The sequence below is a fragment of the Procambarus clarkii genome, chromosome 51 (genome assembly GCF_040958095.1).
Source record: "Procambarus clarkii isolate CNS0578487 chromosome 51, FALCON_Pclarkii_2.0, whole genome shotgun sequence".
Taxonomy (NCBI): domain Eukaryota; kingdom Metazoa; phylum Arthropoda; class Malacostraca; order Decapoda; family Cambaridae; genus Procambarus; species Procambarus clarkii.
In genome coordinates this window covers 13,604,689-13,626,956 of record NC_091200.1, presented here as the reverse complement: position 1 = coordinate 13,626,956, position 22,268 = coordinate 13,604,689, and the positions used below count along the sequence as shown (strand labels likewise).

General features: G+C 40.7%; 1 protein-coding gene across 1 annotated transcript in view; it reads right to left on the bottom strand.

Annotated features, from left to right (window-relative positions):
• The window catches only part of LOC123774647 (protein SpAN), a 111,805-nt gene that overhangs the window by 6,316 nt on the left and 83,221 nt on the right, over nucleotides 1-22,268 (bottom strand). The window contains exon 9 of the mRNA XM_069304034.1: nucleotides 21,804-21,941. Within this exon, the coding sequence (XP_069160135.1) occupies nucleotides 21,804-21,941 (138 nt within the window). The remainder of the gene's footprint in view (nucleotides 1-21,803; nucleotides 21,942-22,268) is intronic.

The following is a 22,268-nucleotide window of genomic DNA, read 5'->3' as shown; positions in this document are numbered from 1 at the left end:
GAAACTCACACCAACAAAATTTCAAGCAGTGATCTTGATAGTGCAGAAAATGATGTAGATTGTGAGGTGGTTGAAAAGGAAACAGCAGCTGGGGATGAGATTGAAAGTGAGGGGAGTGAGGATGGTGATGTTGATGTGGCTATCGATACAGCAGTCATACTTTGCGTCATTACATAATGAAATGTGAAAAAATCGCGGAGTTTTGATATAACACCAACAATAGTGTCCAATAAATATGTAAGTACTTCATTCATAACGATGTGCTGCCCGAAATCTTATCGAAGTATCCAAAATTTGCTTATTGTAGGTAAAGCTGCCGCCCAGTTGGGTGGGTGTGCAGCAAGACTAGTAACTGTGCGACTCATCATAGATGTAAAGTGCCTTGTATAGTGACTGTTGTGAGCCTCTTGCTGAATCACTTGTGACAAAAGATTATTGATGTGTGTATTTGTGTGGGTGATTAAATATGTATATGTATGTATATATATATATATGTAAATGTATGTATGAGTATGTGTACATGTATATATACCATTAATAATTTTGTAACTAGCGTCAAAAGATTGTTATTTGCTTAGCTAAACGAACTAGAGGGTTCAGTTCCTGAACCGATTATGTGCCTCTGTAATCCTTTACACCACCGCCCACGGGATGGGTATGGGGTGCATAATAAAGAAAGAAATTAATACAGCCACACGTGCAGGCCCTTCAATTGGAACTAGTACCCCCACGAATCCGACGGACCAGTAATGCTCAAGCCTGGTCAACTGACCACACTGCACCATTTCTACAGTTTTACTGGGACACCAGGCTTGACTGTCAAAGTACCAACCACTCCTCTGGGATTTTTATAATTACTTATTTGCGAGATTTATTGAAATTTTTGGCATATGAAACCACCTTGTATGCATCACAAAGCATGTCCAATGTTTCTAACTACAAAAAGAATGAGTAAGATGAAGTGAATGTAAACGAGCTTGCCAGATATTTGAGACTGACAATGTTGATGGAAATTGTGATGATGCCAATGATGAGTATGTACTGGTGAACAAGTAAATTGTGGCGTGTATTTGGTACCTACGCTCGTATATCAATGGACAGTGATAAGAATAGGCTAGGGTAAGTCACTGTCTCTAAAAGCAATACATCAGAGTGCCCCTTAAGCGGGTACAAACAGAATAATATCACAAGATCTGGATAGATGAACATGCACATAAAATGTGTGTGTGTGTGTATGTATGTATGTATATGTATATATGTCGTACCTAGTAGCCAGAACGCACTTCTCAGCCTACTATGCAAAGCCCGATTTGCCTAATAAGCCAAGTTTTCATGAATTAATTGTTTTTCGACTACCTAACCTACGTAACCTAACTTTTTTTGGTTACCTAACCTAACCTAACCTATAAAGATATGTTAGGTTAGGTAGGGTTGGTTAGGTTCGGTCATATATTTTAACTCCAATAAAAAAAAATTGACCTCATACATGAAGAAATGGGTAGCTTTATCATTTCATAAAAAAAATTGAGAAAATATATTAATTCAGAAAAACTTGGCTTATTAGGCAAATCGGGCCTTGCATAGTAGGCTGAGAAGTGAGTTCTGGCTACTAGGTACGACATATATATATATATATATATATATATATATATATATATATATATATATATATATATATATATATATATATATATATATATATATATATATATATATATATATATATATATATAAATATATATATATATATATATATATATAAATATATATATATATATATATATATATATATATATATATATATATATATATATATATATATATATATTGTGGGAACCGACCTGTGAGATTTATATTTATTTAATTTATATGAATTTATATTTACGTTAATTTATATACTTCGATAGCAATTTGTATAATGTTAAGTGGACTGTATTTCTGCAATAATCTCAATCTCACAAATCGATCCTCTACACATTAGGGGGGGTTTATTAGTTTATATATATGCAGCCAATCAAACTACAGTATTAACTACATACATTGATGAGGTTCCTTATCTTATAGTACAGCAGGTTAGTCCACCAGGTATAACTAGGGTGTAGACACCAAATTATCCTCTTTGAGGTAGCTTCCATATCACCCAGTAACTGGTGCACAAATCTTGCATCCTCGTCTTGACCTGTCAAAAGTGTGCTAGCTGTGAAGCCAGATACCTATATATGACAAGTATATCAGAGAAAACAGTACATGGAACATTAAAGACCTGGCTTAATTACCTTTAGTTTGAGGCGATTTCGCGATCTAACCGGGTCACCCTATATCCTGACATTAATGGCCATAAATGAATGATAAACGGGTTTCGGATAGACACTTAACTTGATATGTAGACAGCGTGTTGAAAAATGGTACACCTTTGGTTTCCATAACACTACGTCCAAGTAAATTTAACAGGAGCCGAATTTGCTCCCGTGTGAGCCTCTGGTCTAGTACAAAAAATGGCTGCATCTAACACTCCATTCTATTGACGTCTGGCCGACATTGTCCAGATATGATAGGAGCCAATTTGCTCCACACGTCTCGGAGGTGACACAACAATGGCTGCCCTCCTTCCTCACTCTCGCCTGGCCTACTTTGTCCAGATTTCAGAAAGTGATAGAAGGGTCACATTTACTCTACTTTAATATTGATAATTAAGTTAATTTATATAAGATGTTTTTATGATGGTAAAGTCCAAAGACTAATGTATTTAAGAATAATTCCCAGCAGAATAGCTGGTGAATTATAATAGTATGTGGTGATGATATCCCGTTTTCTTTAGACGGTAATTCCACTACAAGTTACGTTTTCTATGGGTAACTTGTTTATACAGTTTTTATCTGTATGATATTAAATGGTGTCGGATTTTCCGACATATATATATATACATATATATAATATATATATATATATAATATATATATATACAAAATATATACAAGTTCTCAATATACATGGACAAATAGTCTCACCAGAATAATTAATCTACCCTACTGAACAAATAAACAGTACACAGACTTATCGTGACACAATGTTTCCAAACTGAAGCTCACAGGCCTACAGCCCACATCACCCCCCCCCCCTCCCTCCTAGACAAAAGGGATGGTAAACGATTACTTTATTTAACCCAAATAAATAAATGAGAAAAGTAATCGTGCTAACACACACATAAAGTAAAATAAAATATATATTGCAACATGCAAATTACATTACTAAAAGTACAACAAGTTTATTAAAGGTAAATATAAAAGTAATGACAGAATTAAGAGGTGACGTTGGCAACTCCACAAGTGAACATGTACAATTTCCTGGTCCAAAAGCTGACCAGACATGGACAGGTATTAATCAGGTGAATAATGCAAGTCCGCTCCTCTTCCACCTAATGTTGCCAAGTTCTACTGGACTTTACAAAAGCATACACATGTACATATAAACAAATTAATTTCCACAATTTATGTTACATGAAATAATGTGAGCATCCATAACCAGGGCTTCGTAACACACCCTCACCTCCGAGAAAAAAATGCAATTGATTGAAGATCAATGACATTTTTTCTGAAAGTAAGAATGTAATAAAACAATTAAAATGAAAATTTAAAATCAACATGTCTCATATTATTACGTTTCATCAAACACAAAACTCCGAGATAAAGCTTCTGCAATTACATTTTGCCTACCAAGAATGTGCTGAATCTCTACATTGAACTCTTGCAGGAAAAAGGACCATCTTAGAATCCTTTGATTATTAATTTTCATCATGTTGATGAAGACAAGTGGATTGTGATCTGTGAAAACTAATACTTTATTACCTGACAGGTAAATTTCATATTTCTTAACAGATAGGATGAGACCTAGTGCCTCTTTTTCCACTACTGAACAGTTCTTCTGTGCTTTATTACATTTTCTAGAGGAATAGTAAACTGGGTGTTCAATATTATCAAGGCCAACCTGTATAAGAACTGCACCGATTCCTAAGTCAGACGCATCAATATGCAGGATAAAAGGTCTGTCATATTGAGGGCTGGATAGAACAGGTGACGTAGATAGTATTCCCTTTAAATTCTGAAATAAAGGTTGACAATCTTGTGTCCACTTAAATTTCACTTGCTTTCGCAACAAATTTGTTAATGGGGTTGTTACCTAGCAGTAAAATAGGTACGTGGGTGTTAGTCAGCTGTCACGGGCTGCTTCCTGGGGGTGGAGGCCTGGTCGAGGACCGGGCCGCGGGGACACTAAAGCCCCGAAATCATCTCAAGATAACCTCAAGAAGATGGGACAGCAACTGTAGAAAAATTCTTACAGTACCGCCTGTAGTAAGCATACATTCCAATAAATATTTAAACTTCCTTTTTACTAGTTAACACTGGATAGTCCACTATTGCTTGTATGTTATCTTGCAAAGGAAGTATCTTACCCTGTCCCACTTCCTGTTCATCATAGATTATAGTGCCCTTTGCCCCACTACACTTGTTGACATTTATTATTAAATTGGCATTCTGCAACAATTGAAATAATTTCTTAAGACCTGACAGATGGTCTGTCCAACACTTACTATACAAGACTATATCATCTAGGTATGCCCTGCGATTTGGCGCGTCCTTAAGCAGAAAAAATTCATGTTTCTGGAAAGTGGCAGGAGCATTTCTCAAGCCAGAAGGAATTACATTAAATTCATATGCACCATCAGGTGTAATAAAGGCTGTCACTTTCCTAGCATAATCACTTAGAAAGATCTGACGGTAACCCTTAGACAAATCAAGTTTTTATACAGATTGAGCATTACCAATCTGGTCTATACACTCTTCTAACAATGGTAAGGGGAGCACATCAACTGTTGTTACCTTGTTTAATTTACGATAGGCCACACATAACCGCCAGGTTCGCCCTGGGTTTGGTACCAGCAAACAGGGAGAACCCCAACTTTAGCTTGGACGTATGATTTTATGTTGAAGTAGAAAATCCACTTCCTGCTCTATGAGTTGTCTTTTCTCGAGATTCACTCTGTATGGATGCTGTCGAATTGGAGTGTTGTCAAGCAGTTGGATGTCGTCGGTGATGAGATGAGTCTGAGTGAGTATCTCCCCCAAACAGATTCGCATGTGTGTCCAGCAGGACCTCGAACTCATCACGCTGCTGCTCCTGTAAATGACATAGCATCTCCTTCCCTCCGGAACTGGAACTGAGATAAGGAATGTTAACATCTTTCCCCTCATTACAATCCTCCTCAGGTGGTAGCTCCTCCTGACCAAAACAACCTACAACACCTGCTCCACAATAGGCTTTTAAACTATTTAAGTGTACAATCATGTGTTGTCCTGAAATATTAGGGTTAGACACTTTATAAGACAAATCTCCCAACTTTTCTACCACTTGGTAGGGTCCTGTCAAACTTATGGGACATGGAAGTCCCTAGACAAAGTTTCAACACCAACACCAAATCACCAACAGCAAACGACCTGAGCTTTGTCTTAAACTTCTTGTCATATCGCTGCCTCATCTCTTGCTGAGTCTTCCCAAAATGTTTCATAACCAACTCTTTTGCACAACACAACTTGTTCTTGACATTACTCAAGTAGCGACCACTCTGATCAACAGAGACATCACCAAGCAACCTCTCTTGAAGCATCTTCAATGGACCTCTTACCTGGTGTCCGAACACGAGATCAAATGGAGAACAACCAAGTGTCTCTTGTAACCCTTCTCTGGCTGTGAAAAGAACAAAACGAAGATTTTCGTCCCAATGACGTGGATAAGTCTCCCCTGTAGTCTTCAACATCTGCTTTAATATTTGATGAAAACGCTCAATTCCTCCTTGACTTTGTGGATGGTAAGGACTAGTATACTTATGTTGAATCCCATGAGATTCACAAAAAGTTCTGAAAATTTTGGAATAAAAATTTACCCCATTATCAGTCTGGATAACACGAGGCATCCTAAACAAGGAGAAAAATCGCTCTAGACACTTGATAAGATTCTGAGCCTTAGTATTCCTCAAGGCATACGCCTCAGGAAATCTCGTAGTCATGCACATCAAGGTGAACAATAATATATTACCTGACTTAATTCTCGATAAAGGACCTACACAATCCATGACAACATAAGAGAAAGGTTCTTCTGGAGCTATAATAGGTTGTCATGATGCTCTTGGCACAGATTGATTGGGCTTTCCCACAGTTTGACATGTTTCACAATTATGGCAATATCTGACCACACCTCTCTTCAATTTAGGCCAGTAAAAATACTTACATATTTTATGGTACATATTATTTATACCTTGGTGACCTCCCTTAGACTTATCATGTGCAGCCTGCAAGACCTGCTCGCAATATTCCCTGGGGATAACTAGTTGGGTCCTCGTCTCACAATCATCTGATGAGGGAGCTCCCTTAGTTCTCCATCTTCTCATTAGAAGTTGATCCTTGAAGAAGAAACCCGTCCCGTCCTCCAATGCATCTACATTAGCAGTGGCTTCAGAACTACACTCAGTTAAACTGGGATCAGTATTCTGTAAAGAACTCAGACTCAGAAGCGAGCGGGCAAGTAGCTAGCAACTTGATCTCCTTTCCTGACTCTGGCTGGTCAGAATAAAGCAGTCACAGCTACTGCAGTCTCACTCTCGACAACTGGTTCAGAAGTGGAGACAAGCGGACATGTCACAGATAACTCAGCCTCCTCACCTTCACCTTCCTTGTGGTTAGGGCTTGACGGGGCTTCTACTAATGACTCACTCTCATCATCCAACTGAGTCATGAAGGAATCCTCAAGATCCACCTCCCACTCCTTAACTGAAGGGGTCTTGGTCTTGGGAACATCCACCTTGGTTGTAACAGGTTTACTATCACCCGTTTTCCCCAATGACCTGGTCTCAACACATGCAGGGTAAATAATACCATTTACATCAGGTTGAGCCAGTACACTATTAGGGTTAATTAACATTATTGGACACTTGGTGCCTTCAACCTTACGGTTCCCAAAATCATTCCCTAGAATAATGTCCACTCATGGAATGGGCAACTGTTTACTCACACCAACATTACACCACCCGGAAGTATAAGTTGAATCAAGATATATTTGTTTTAAAGACACTTGTTGCACACAACCTGCAATACCTTGTAGTAGTACAACCTCACCAAGATCTCTTGTATCAACATCAGCAAGCACATTATTGGAAATAAGAGACTATGAAGCTCTAGCATCACGGAGTATTGTACAGTCTTACTACTACCATCTTTACACAGTAATGTACCTGTGGACATAATGGTTTAATCTCAGTCATCCAATTGGGACTGACTAATACATGGTGAATTATTTGATTGCAACCCTTTACTCATGATGAGACCAGTTGGTCTTAATTCAGGATGCAAACTAAAACGAGAATTAATCACATGTCCTTTCCTCTTACAATGAGTGCAGTATCTGACAGTGGTCACACCTGTTGAACCTACTGCAAGTTTAGAATTCACATTACTAGGATTTTGTATCCCTGTCAATGGTTTATCAAGTTTAGTTTTTGTAAGAGAAGAGTTTATGAGAGCAGCTGGACAATTAGTACTGGGTTTGTTCTGATAAGCATTTCTGTGAGCATTATAATTTACTCAAGTGTGAAAATTTTGTGACTGGGCTTTAAAATGTGCCCTTGTTAACAATTCATGCTCATCAGCGAGCTTAGAGAGCTCATAAATATCTGTGGTGCTTTTTTGTTCCACCATAAAAGTAGATAATATATCTGGGACACATGATAAAACTTCTGTAATAAGAAGATTTTTAAGAGTTGCAAACTCTGTAATAGAAAGTGATTTAAGCCATCTCTCATAATAATTAGTTTTTAACTTAGTGAAATCAGCAATGATTTGTTCATGTGCCCTCTTTAAATTACGAAATTTCTGTCGACGTGCCTCAGGATTTAACTGGTATGCATTTAAGATGCGGTTTTTGACAAACTGGTAGAGAAAACTATTTGCATCAGGAAGAGATGCAATTACTTCTTGAACCTTCCCCCTGAATTGATTCTGCATTATAGCTACTCACTGGTCTATAGGCCAGTCCATACTGACTGCAATCTTGGAAAAATGAGAAAAGAAAACCCTCAGGGTCTTCCTCATTGAACTTGGGCAATTCGACATATTTATTTATCTTAGATTGAGGGTTGGTATTATTTGGAATATTGCTAATATTACCATGTCCAGCTGCCAGTCTCTGTGTCTCTACTCTATTATTATCCTCTGCCATTTGTCTTTTAATTTCTAATTGTCTACTTTGTTCTTCTGCTTGTTGTTTCCTTGCTTCCTTTAACTGCAACTGAGCTACTAGTCTAGCATTTTGTGCCTCAATGTCTCTCTGTTGAGCTTTTTCCTCAAAATTCATTTTTTTTCTGCTGAGCCTCAAGCCTAGTGTTTGCATAAAACAAATATATGAAAGTTCTCAATATAACAAATAAGTATTCACTTCAATATCATTACAGAATAAGAAGGCTTATATATACACGGAAAAATAGTCTCACCAGAATAATTAATCTACCCTACTGAACAAATAAACAGTACACAGACTTATCGTCACACGATGTTCCAAACTGAAGCTCACAGGCCTACAGCCCACATCACCCCCCCCCTCCCTCCTAGACAAAGGGGATGGCAAACGAGTACTTTATTTAACCCAAATAAATAACTGAGAAAGTAATCGTGCTGACACAGATATAAATTAAAATAAAATATATATTGCAACATGCAAATTACATTACTAAAAGTACAACAAGTTTATTAAAGGTAAATATAAAAGTAATGACTGAATTAAGAGGTGACGTTGGCAACTCCACAAGTGAACATGTACAATTTCCTGGTCCAAAAGCTGACCAGACATGGACAGGTATTAATCAGGTGAATAATGCAAGCCCGCTCCTCTTCCACCTAATGTTGCCAAGTTCTACTGGACTTTACAAAAGCATACACGTGTACATATAACAAATTAATTTACACAATTTACCTTATATGAAATAATGTGAGTATCCATAACTAGAGATACATAACAGTACCTTCTTTCAATACTTTTTTGACTGAAGTGATGCAAGGTTTTTCATACTCATAACAATAATGCCATTCCCAAAGACAATACAGACACACTCATAAAAGTTAGAGCAGTACTGGAATATCTAACATAGATTCGAAACATTCTACATTTCTCAGAAAAATCTGTGTCTGGATGAAGGCACAATGTCATGGAGGGGCCATCTATCTTTCAAGGTTTATAATCTAAATGAACCTGATAAGGATGATGTAAAGCTGTACATGCTGGTTGAATCCAATACTGGTTACATCTATGATTTTGAAGGAATGCAGGAATTGGGAATGATGTTATGACCCAGGTATTTCCTAATTATCTGGAACCTGAATCCTAATTATTCAAATTTATGCATATTTATACATTCATCAAACCTAATTTAACATTGTATTTCAATTTACGTCAGTGTTAGCCAATCGAGAGTTGTTTATCATGAAGCCAATATGCCTCTCCAGTCATGGGCTTCAAATAATGAAAAATTAAATAAACTTATAGAATCAGATTTTCCCGACCACCAGAGAAAATGAAGGTATTAGGTGTTGAATGGGAAACATCAACGGATCAACTTAGCATCAGTTCGGTAGAAACTGAAACTGCTAACTTAACCATAAGGAAACTGCTCTCCCAAATAAACAAATCCTTCAACACCTTAGGACTCTTAAGTTCATTATTAATTAAGGGGCAAGTTGTTGATGCAGGAATGCTGGATGGAGAAAATAGGCTGGGATGATCCTCTGACTCCTAAACTTCAAGAAAATTGGCAAGGGTTAGTGAAAGATTTAAATGTCATAGAGTCTATTAAGTTTCCTGGAACTACTACTAATCAAGATCAATCAATTCACCTGCATGTGTTTTGTGACGTTTCAGGGCGTGCTTACGGTACTGCAGCATACCCAGTACTTATACACACAGTACTTATACAGTACATACCCAGTGCTTACGGTACTGCAGCATACCCAGTAACTAACGGGCAAGCCAATTTGCTCTCATCCAAAGCCAGAGTGGCACCGTTAAAGAAGCGGTCATTGCCATAACTGGAATATAGCCTTATTACTAGGGGTAAGGCTAGCTCATTATCTGACCAAAATATTGACTAACATCCACTTTCAACAAACAGTGGTGTGGCTACATAATATGAAGGTGTTATAGGTTATAGTGGGTACGCAATAATAATAGCAAAAACCCCATATATTAGTAACCGCATGAAAGAAATTCGAGATTTGTCAGCTGGATACACACTCCAATATGTCCCAACTAAGGAGAACCCGGCTGACTATCTCTCCAGAGGACTGACATTAAAACGAATATCTGAAGCCGAGATGTGGTTCCATGGGCCTCAGTGGCTAGTCAGTGACCAGTGGCCTAAACAAAAGCCACAAGTCATGGTAACCAATGTCACTGCTCCCACTGAGATCCCAGAGTAACACTTATCAGTAAGTGATTGTACTCAGCACTCTAATTTAAACAAACTTCTTAAGAGTAACACAAAGAGTGTTTGATTTCCTGCAAAAGGTGGGAATCAAACATAAGTTCCCTAGTGTTCTAAAATTCTGAGTAAAACAAGCCCAAGTACAAACGTGTGGCAATTACTATGAAAGCCTCCCACCTAAAATCATCATTGATCTGGGTCTTTGAATTGACCTACAGAATCACATCATTCTGCATTTTGGGGGACGAATTCAACACACACAAATGTTGATCTTGAAGTAAAACATCCTTGGTTACTCCCCTGGAATCACTGGATAAGCAGATTGCTTGTGCTTTATATTCATGAGAACTGCACACTCCAAGGTGGGGGTACTAGATAACCTCACATCCTTAAGACAGTACTACCGGCTTCCTCAGTAACGTCACAGCCAGACTGTGAAGTCAATACTTAAATCCTGCAATGTTTGCCAGAGGTATGATGATCAGGTGTGTCCTTACCCACGACCTCCACCACTTCTTAAGGAACGAGTAGTGCACCTTCGTCCCTTTGAGACCACTGGAGTGTATTTAACAGGAGCTATAACCCTAACAGTCACAAGGGACAAAATCCCTGTGAAGGTATTTTGCCTCTTCACTTGTGCCACCTCTCAGGTAATTCACTTAGAATTACAAACCAGTTCTGAATGTCCCAGGGTGATAATCTCAGACAACGGGTCCAACTTGGTGGCTGGTGAAGCATGCCTGAGATGTGGTCTAGGATCATCCAGTTGTTCGTACTGCCCTGAGCCAACGGCATTGCTACTGGAAATTGATATCGTCCAGAGCACCATGGCATGAGGGCTTCTACAAGAGGATGGTGGGGACGGTGAAACACTGTCTAAGGAAAATCTTACTGGGCCATAAAACCGATCTCCAGGAGTACCAAACCGTTGACATGGAAATTGAGTCGCGAGTCAATACCCAATCGCTGACTTACCTCTCTGATGATAACTCTCAACATGAGCAATTAAGGCTATCTCATCTGATGTCTGGAGGACCTCTTACCTCTATTGCCTCCCTCACTGACGAGGAACCAAGAGAACCTTCATAAATTGGAGAGAGCGACTTGATTCAGTTATAAACACTTGTCCAGAGTAATCAGTCGGTGGAATAAAGTTTGGACTCGAGAATATTTAACTGCTCTGCATAAGTATCACATAGGGCAAACAACCCCTATAACAGAGTCTAATTAAAGCTTGACAATGTTGTTCTGATGGACAGTGACGGTCCACTACTGAGTGGCCACTAAGCTGTATTGTTTCTGTTCACCCAGACAGCCAGGGTATCTTGAGGATAGTAAAAGTGTGAAGTGCAAGGGCACCACTAGCCTCAAGACATTAGAAAAACTATCACCCTTGGAGTTACCAGGAGATAAAGTCGCCTGAAGACCTCCACAACCTGCAACTCTAGTACAGGACGTCTTGTATGAACTGCTGCATACAAGTGAAAAATCAAATTAAAACAATATTTTCATAATTTTGATGAGAAGTAATAAAGTGTTCGGTCAGTCCTAAACAGTGGACTCCGACCCATGTTTCTCCCACCCCGGAATTATGTGAGAAAATTTCCCACAGCCGAGGTGGAAAACAAATGGGAATGGGAAAATGGTAAGCAAATTCTATTATATATATATATAAATATATATATATATATATATATATATATATATATATATATATATATATAATATATATATATATATATATATATATATATATATATATATATATATATATATATATATATATATATATATATATATATATATATATATATATATATATAATCTTTCAGAGGGTATAGACTCATTCCTTTCAATGTTTGCTGCTGATGAAAAAATTATGAAAATAATCAAGAGAGAGGGAAAACAGAGACTACAAGAAGACCGGGGACACATTGGAGGAATGGTCTAGAAAAATTGCTACTAAAGTTTAACTCAAGCAGGTGTAAAGTAATGAAACTAGTTGAAGGAAGCAGGGGGTCGAACACAAGGTACCATCTGGGAGGTGAAATCTTTTAAGAGTCAAGTAAAGAGAAAGATCTGGGGATTGATATCACACCAAACCTGTCCCCAGAAGCCCAAAGCAAACTAGATACCATCAGCGGCGTACGCAAGATTGAACAACATAACAGTTGCTTTTAGTTACTTGTGTAAAGAATCATTCAGAACCTTGTGATGTGAGAACCATGTCAGACCAATCCTAGAGTATGCAGCTTTTCACTGGAGTGAAAAGTATTCACTCCATTCGCTGGAGTAATCAATTTTCGTTAATAAATTTATCATTTTTACTGGAATTAATTTATGCAGCCACGATTTGCAGTGTCAGTGAATATAATGATAAATTGTATCTCCACTCCAGATCTTTGCTCGTTCATTTAATATCGTCTAAGTTAATTGACTACATCATGAGAAAAGAGGTGTCGCCACATAATACTTTTATTGTGACCTAAATATTCGTCATAACGCATTTCCTTCCATATAATTTATGCTTGGAACCCCTACTGGGAGCTATGTGCATGCGCGACTTTCGAGCAGGAAGGGAGAGAAGACCCAATACTAGCGAGAGAGAGACACAAGACAACCGCCATTGCATAGGTGTTCCGAAGTCTGCTTGTCTAGATTAGTCTTAATTTAGGAGCATCTGGCCATCTACAGACTCCAGACTGATCCTGCAACTTCCATTTTACGGACACCACGTTCGGCAGGGAAGACTAGTATCATTAATTGTTTTTAAGAGGCCTTTAAAATAGAATTTGGTTACGTCCCTGTTAGGTTCGTTACGATGTTTGGAGACACCAAATCCTACATAAGTGTACCGCTGATCCCCAGATCCATTTAGAATTTACTATTAAATGAATGATTCTAGGGTTTGGAGTGGAATTTACATAATATTTGCATTTCAGCTGGAGTAGCAGTGTAGGCGAGACCTCAGCGTCCACCACGATCACGTGTTTCAAGGATCATTATCTCAGGGCTGATTCCAGACTGTAGTAAAGATTGGACGTCAGCTACGTTCCTCTGCCACAACTGAGATTTAATTAGTTCTTATTGTAGATCGTTCTCTCTCAGTGTAAAAATCATACATACATACTATATTGCATTGATTACTTATTATTAATTTTTATCGTGCAGTAGTATTTTTGCATTACAATTTACTAACCAATATAATTTATGTGTATGCATATTATCATTATTATTAACATATAATATATGTTTCACGTAGACTAACCTCATAGTTAGTCCCCCCATCCCCCCAAAATGGCAGGAGAAGCTGGTTCTAGAATGTACAGAATTTAACGGTTCATTGCTTAATAGAGTAATAGAATTTAATTACATTTAATCATAGAGATCCATAAGTCACTGGTTCTCTCATTTAACTTCGCATTCTGGTCCTTCGAACTATCTTAGATTTAATCTTTATTTGCATTCATAGAATTATACATTTATTAGTATTAAATTAGAGCCAGATTTCCCCACAACCATAGTGAGGAGTCAGGGAAATTAAATAGTGCAAGCAACCATCATTATATGTGACCAAGAGGGAGATAAGTCATGGATGAGCATATTTGATAAGACTTGGAGATAAGATGTCGACTGGATGCGACGTTCAGTGTGTAAAAATGATGTCATTGCAGGAGCATGTCGTGTGCAAGAGTCTTAAGACGTCACTTGTTGAGAGGAAAGCCTGAAGAGAAGGACGCACTTCGTCGCTCCAGAGGAAGAAAGATATTGTGGCTTATAGAGAAGAATTTGTGGGGAGTTTCGCGAGTGAAGTGTGAGGAAGCTGTCGGAGGGCGATTGGTGACGTGTCTCTTAAACGTGTCACCGAGTAGGAGCGACCTGAAGCTAGTTGGATGGTCGTGCCCTGAGGAACCACGGTGGTGAATCCTTCAAGAGGATTTATTGAGCAGGTGTACCTGGTTGGCTCCTGTTCCTTGACCTTTCTCACGCAAGTCAAGATCGAGAGGAGCCGATCAGTGGCAGTCAAAAGAGAGTTGTGTGGGCGACTAAGCAGAGTGCCATATTTGGTCGTCGTGATATCTCTATATTTACGGTAAGAGCTTAGTATACTGCCACATGTTGCTTAATGCAGTGAGATCGTGTGCCCAGCGATTTTGTATGGCGTTTATGAATGTAGATTAGTAAGTTTGTGGGATAATGAAATGATATAATGAGTTTAAGGAGAACTGGCATAATGAAGGTGGGAGAGACACATGCTCACTCGGCCGGGGTCAGTGTCTGACTGAAGTCTGAAGGGGAGAGGCTCCCGGCGGACGAAGATTTTTGGTGTGGACTCGTCCAGGTAGGGAAGTACCCCCACAGTAGAGACCGGTGCATGGAATGTGAAATTGTGAGGAGAATTTTGTTTAATGAATGTTATTTGTGTTTCGACGGACGGGAATAGTTTATTATTTTGTTGTAGTGGAATAATGTAGTGGTTTATGTATGTAGTGGTTGGTTTATGTATATAGTGTAGTGGTTTATGTATGAGGGACGTGATGCGTCCAGAGTTGATGTACCAGTGGTACATGGTGGACACGATTCGTCATTAAGTGATGTAGTAGTGATATAGAAGAAGCTGCAAGAGTATCTACATATTTGAGGACCCACTAATGGATGGTCCTAGTCCAGGAAGATCAATCACCAGATTTGTTGTGTAGCGAGATTAGCTGGTCATCCAGAGAAGATACAGAGGATTGTGAGGGCATCATGATATGCTTGAGAGGTGGATGGAGTCATGTAGTATGCCTAACACAATGCAAGGTGAGAGCGTTTGAGGTTTTTTGATGGTGTTAAATTTTATGTAAAAAAAAGAAACTAGCCCAGACGGTGAGGTGACTGAGGCACAGCAGGTGGCTGGAGTGAAGCAGGCAGCAGCCTATCAGAGACAATCACATGGTATATTGTTCACAGGGAAGAGTGATCCTATTTTTGTAGAACCATTACCTGATATTACCAGGTTATTCTTAATTATTTATTGTTTGTAATAAATGTTTGTCTGTTAGACAAGCGATTTTGACCTTCTCCTGGCGATGATTTGTAATAGGAAACAGAGAGATATAATTGCAGGCCGAACAACAGTATACAGACCACAAAAAGGGGAGCTAGAAGGAGGTCACCCTAAGACTAGGAGAGAGAAGGTAAGTCATGGTGGCTCAGTTAGGGTGTTCTCATGATAATGGGCCAGTTCTGAGCCAAATCCACAATAGTATGACGTTGAGCCCCTTCTCCATATTTAAGTTCATTACCGGGTGGTGACTCTCCAGTGTGCGCTCTGCTGGTGTTAGTAGTAGAGGTGGTGAAAGGAGGATATTATTACTATTACTTTTTAATTTTATTGGCGGCTCCTTGACGAGGTGAAAGCCCAAGGGAAAATTGGGTGACACCTGATATAGAGAGCTCAGGGTTCCCTGATGGTACACACACACACACACACACACACAGTTGATTGACAGTTGAGAGGCGGGACCAAAGAGACAAAACTCAACCCCTGCAAGCACAAATAGGTGAGTACACACACACACACACACACACACACACACACACACACACACACACACACACACACACACACACACACACACACACACACACACACACACACACACACATACACATCAGCCGCGAGGAGGGAGCGCAGGGAGAACGAAAGGAATCAGGGAGCCACAACCCCAAGCCCTACAATCCCAGAGGGGAGTGGGGAACCCTCCACAAGCAGCTCAACAGACACAGTGAGAGAAGCACCTCCCCCATCCTCCACCCAATAGATGCCCTACCTGCCCCAACCCCTGGTGCCCAAGATGCCGACCTAGGGCACCCTCCCCCCTCCCCAGGATCTCCCTTCTCCCCCCCACGCCATCCCTTCTCCCCCCCCAAGCCCTCCATTCTCCCCCCCCCCAAAACCCTCTAGTATCCTCCACCCTCCTGAGCCATCCCTTCTCCCCCACTCTCCTCAGCCCTCCCGTTTTCCTCATCCCCCTTGGCACTCCCTATCCCCCAACCTCGTGCCCCATTCCCCCAAGCCCTCCCTCCTCCCATACCCCCCCCCCCCAAGCCTCCCCTTCTCCCACACTCTAGAAAGCCTCCCCCTCTCACCCACTCCCCCAAGCCTCCCCCTCTCACCCCCCCCAAGCCTCCCCCCTCTCACCCCCCCAAGCCTCCCCCCTCTCACCCCCCCCCAAGCCTCCCTTGCCCACCCACCCCAAGCCCTCTTTTCTCCCCAACCCCCCCAAGCCCTTCCTCCTACACCACCCACCCCGTACCAGATCCTCCCAGCCACCCTCACACCCCGGATCCCCCAGGTCCCCTTTCATAGGCTCTCCCATCCCGGTCCCTCCCTGTTTCCCTGCTTCAGGGGAAGCAATAGGATCTGAGAAAGGACAGAACAGAGTCAGCTTCAGGGTGATGTACTCGAACATAGATGGGATCACAAGCAAGGCAAGTGAACTAGGGGAAAGAACACAAGAAGTGAACCCAGATGTAATCAGACTCACAGAAACAAAACTCTCAGGCATCATAACGAATGCAGTGTTTCCCCAGGACTACACTGTAATAAGGAAAAAGAGGAAAGGACGGGGAGGAGGTGGAGTGGCCCTACTAATGAGAAAGGAATGGAGTTTCAAGGAGATGGTCATCCTGGGCTGTGACGGATTCAGAGACTACATAACAGGCACAATGACAATGGGAAGACCGAAAGTAGTAGTAACAGTGATATATAACCCTCCACCAAATGACAGAAGGCCAAGGCAAGAGTATGACAACAATAACATGACAGTTAACACTATAATTGAGAAGGCAGCCTCTGCTTCCTGCAGAAATAGATCCCATCTGCTCATCATGAGAGACTTCAGTCACGGAAGGATAGACTGGGAGAACAGGGAACCGCATGGAGGAGAGGATACATGGAGAACCAAACTAATGGAGGTGGCGACAAGAAACTTTCTAAGCCAACATGTCAGGGAATCCACTAGGATGAGAGGAAACGATGAACCAGCGAGACTCGACCTAGTCTTCACTCTGAACGACTCCGACATAAGAGAAATCGGCTTTGAGGCCCCAGTAGGAATGAGCGACCACAGTGTACTGGGGTTTGAGTATCTGGTTAAGGAAGGGTTATAGAACTCGAGAAGGGGTACTGAAAAGAAAAAAACTGGCATTCAAAAAGGGAAACTATGAGGAGTTAAGAAAATTCCTAACAGATATAACATGGGAAAAACAGCTCAGGGGAAAGACGGCCCAAGACATGATGGACTTCATCACGCAGAAGTGCAAGGAAGCAGCAAACAAGTTTGTCCCAAAGGAAAACAATGAAATGAAGATGAGAAACCCATGTTTTTTTTTTTTGAGATATATACAAGAGTTGTTAAATTTTTGTACAGCCACTAGTACGCGTAATGTTTCGGGCAAGTCCCTGGAATACGACCCCCATGAAGAATCGTTTTTACAACCAAATATACATTTTACTGTTGAGTTAAACAGAGGCTACAGTTAAGGATTTGCGCCCAGTAAATCCTCCCCGGCCAGGATACGAACCCATGGCAAAGCGCTTGCGGAATGCCAGGTGAGTGTCTTACCACTACACCACGGAGACTGGTTTAATCAGAGATGTAGGCTAGCTAAGCAACAAAGTAAAAGGGCGTGGAGAAACTATAGGAATAACAGGACACTGGAGAGCAGAGAAAGATACCAGAATGCCAGGAATGAATATATCAGGATGAGAAGAGAGGCAGAAAGACAATACGAAAATGACATCGCAAGCAAGGCAAAGACTCAACCTAAATTGCTGCAGAGCCACATCAGGAGAAAAACAACAGTAAAGGAACAGGTAATGAAAATAAGGATACTGGCAGAAGGATTCACTACAAACGACAAGGAAGTGTGTGAGGAACTGAAAAAGAAATTACAGGACGTTTTCACCTTAGAGCCAGGAGATATTCCAGAGATAAGAGAGGGAATAGTTAACCAGGACTACTAGAAGAGTTTGAGATTACCAGCGGGGAAGTAAGGAAGTGTTTACTAGAGTTGGATGTGACAAAAGCTATAGGCCCAGATGGAATCTCCCCTTGGATACTAATGGAAGGAGCAGAAGCATTGTTCCTGCCACTCTCCATAGTGTATAACAAATCACTGGCAACAGGGGAACTGCCAGAAATTTGGAAAGCAGCTAATGTAGTTCCAATATACAAGAAAGGGGATAGACAGGAGGCACTGAACTTCAGGCCAGTGTCCCTAACCTGCATACAATGCAAGCTGATGGAGAAGATTGTGCAAATAAAGATAGTGGAACATCTGGAGCGAGAGAACTTTGTAACACAGTATCAACATGGTTTCAGGTGATGGCAAGTCCTGCCTCACAGGGATAATTGAATTCTACGACCAAGCAACAAAAATCAGACAAGAAAGAGAAGGGTGGGCAGACTCCATATTTTTGGATTGCCAGAAAGCCTTTGATACAATACCACACAAGAGGCTAGTGAAAAAGTTGGAGATGCAGGCTGGAACAAAAGGGAAGGTACTCCATTGGATAAGGGAGTACCTAAGCAACAGGAGACAACGAGTCACTGTGAGCGGGCAAGGTCTCGGATTGGCGTGACGTCACGAATGGAGTTCCGCATGGGTCAGTCCTTGGACCTATACTGTTTCTGATATATGTAAATGATCTCCCAGAGGGTATAGACTCGTTTCTCTCAATGTTTGCTGATGATGCAAAAATTATGAGGAGGATTGAAACAGAGGATGATAGTAGGAGGCTACAGGACGACCTTGAAAGACTGAATGAAAGGTCCAACAAATGGCTGCTAAAGTTTAACCCGAGTAAATGCAAAGTAATGAAACTAGGCGGTGGAAACAGGAGGTCAGAGACAGGATACAGAATAGGAGATGAAGTACTTAATGAAACGGAAAGAGAGAAAGAGCTAGGAATTGATATCACACCAAACCTGTCTCCTGAAGCCCACATAAAAGAATTACGTCTGCGGCATATGTGAGGCTGGCTAACATCAGAACAGCCTTTAGGAACGTGTGTAAGGAATCATTCAGAATCTCGTATATCACATACGTAAGACCAAACCTGGGGTATGCGGCCCCAGCATGGAGCCCGTACCTTGTCAAGCACAAGACGTAAGCTGGAAAAAGTTCAGAGGTATGCCACTAGACTAGTCCCAGAACTAAGAGGCATGAGTTACGAGGAAAGGCTGCGGGAAATGCACCTTAAGACACTGGAAGACAGAAAAGTGAGGGGAGACATGATCACTACCTACAAAATCCTCAGGGGAATTGACAGGGTAGACAAAGTACTCAACAGTACAGTTGATAAAGTTGATAAAGTACTCAACACTGGTTGGACGCGAACAAGGGGACACAGGTGGAAACTGAGTACCCAAATGAGCCACAGGGACGTTAGAAAAAACTTTTTCAGTGTCAGAGTAGTTAACAGGTGGAATGCATTAGGCAGCGATGTGGTGGAAGCTGACTCCATACACAGTTTTAAATGTAGATATGATAGAGCCCAGTAGGCTCAGGAATCTGTACACCAGTTGATAGACAGTTGAGAGGCGGGACCAAAGAGCTAAAGCTCAACTCCGCAAGCACAAATAGGTGAGTACATGATGAAGCATGGAGCACACCCTCCTGCTCCAAAAGGAGAAACAGGAGGGAGTGGAAGAAGTACCTAGGAAAAAGAACAGAGGACAACAGGAATAGATGCAACAGAGCTAGGAACGAATACATAAATATAAGGAGAGTGTCGGAAATAAATTTTGAGAACAACATTGCAATCAAAGCAGGAAAGCTACCTAAATTACTACATGGGCATATAAGAATTAAAATGTTGGTGAACGACCAAGTAACAACACTAAGGAAAACAGAAGGTGCATATACAGAAAGCGACAAGGAAATCTGCGAGGTATTGAATGCTAGTTTCCATGGAGTGTTCACAACCGAGCCTGAACAGCTTCCATTGTTAGAAGAGGTGATGACCCAAGATGAGAGACTAACGGATATAGAAGTGGCAGCAGAGGAAGTAATGAAACAGCTAACAACAATGGATGAAACTGAATCATTTGGACCAGACAAAGTATCACCGTGGATACTAAAAGAAGCAGTGCAGGTCCTCAGCGTGCCTCTAGCAAAGCTCTTTAATTACGAGTCACTTACAAATGGAGAGTTGCCCAGTTCCTGGAAGACGGTAAATGTAGTACCAGATTTCAAGAAAGAAGATAGGGAAGAGGCAATTAACTACAGACCAGTATCACTGACAAGCAATCCCTGCAAAGTACTTGAAAAATAATCAGGCGTAGACTGGTTACACACTTAGAGAGAATTAGGTACTTAAACACCAACATGGGTTCAGGAAAGAGAAATCATGCCTAACAAACCTTCTGAAATTCTATGACAAAGTAACAAGATTAAGGCAAGACAGAAGAAGGATGGGCAAAGTTGAGACGAGTTGTGACAGATGAAGACTGTAGGATGCTCCAAGAGTACTTGAACAAATTGCACAGATGGTTGGATAAAAGGCTACTGGAGTCCAACACGAGCAAGTGTAAAGATATGGAAATGGGATTAGGTGACAAGTGACTAAAGGGACAGTACACAATGAAGGGAAACTACCTTCCTGTGACGAGACCTGGGAGTGGACGTAACTCTTAATATAACTCCTGAGGCACATATAAATTGGATAATGAAAACAGCGATAAATAGGATAATGACAGAAGCTGGCAAAAGTTAGAACTTCATTCAGAAATCTAAGTAAGGCGGCATTTAGAGCGCTTTACATGGCCTACGTGAGACTAGTCTTAGAGTATGAAGCCCATCTTGGACGTATAAAATACTTAGGGGGACTGACAGAGTGGAAATAGACGAAATTTTCACACTGAATACCAACAGAACAAGGGGACATGGGTGGAAACTGGAAACTCAGATGAGTCATAGAGATGTCAGAAAGTTTTCATTTAGTGTGTAAGAGAAGTAGGAAAATAGAATGAACTAATGGAGCAGGTTGCGGAAAAAACTCTATTCATAATTTTAAAAGTAAATATGACAGGTAAATTGGACAGGAGTAACTGCTTTAAACAACCGGCGGCCTGAAAGGCGGGATCCAAGAGCCAATTCTCGATACTGCAGGGATAAATAGGCGAGTACACACACACAGAAGATCCAAGACAATAAAGAACCTGCATACTCAGGAGATACACTTACTGACACTCAGGAGATACACTTACTGGCACTCAGGAGATACACTTACTGGCACTCAGGAGACAGCTCAAACGTCACATTAGCGGACCAGCCTTTGTAGACATTTGAGGAGGATTGAAAGTACAGGATCATCTGGTTGCTTGAGGAGTTGAAGACGTTGCCGGCAACAATCTCCCTCCCACAGAACCTGAACAAGAAGTACCTGTCAGTACCTATTAGGACCACCATGTTTTATATCACTGTTATGACCCTGGCCCCAGTGTTGCACATGGGAACCAGGCTCGTACAGCATTTGTTTATATAGTGTTTATAAATCTTGTTTATCTGTATCTTTTGCTACCCAGTCTCCCAATCTTTATGTACCCAATCTGAACATCTTTACCATTGTGATCATTGCTGTCTTATATGTGCTGTCAATCTGCTGTATGGTGTCTATTAACCTTGTTTAAATTACTAATCAAGCTGTCAATGTAATCAATCAGAGCTTTAATATAACAATGTGCTTTAATATACC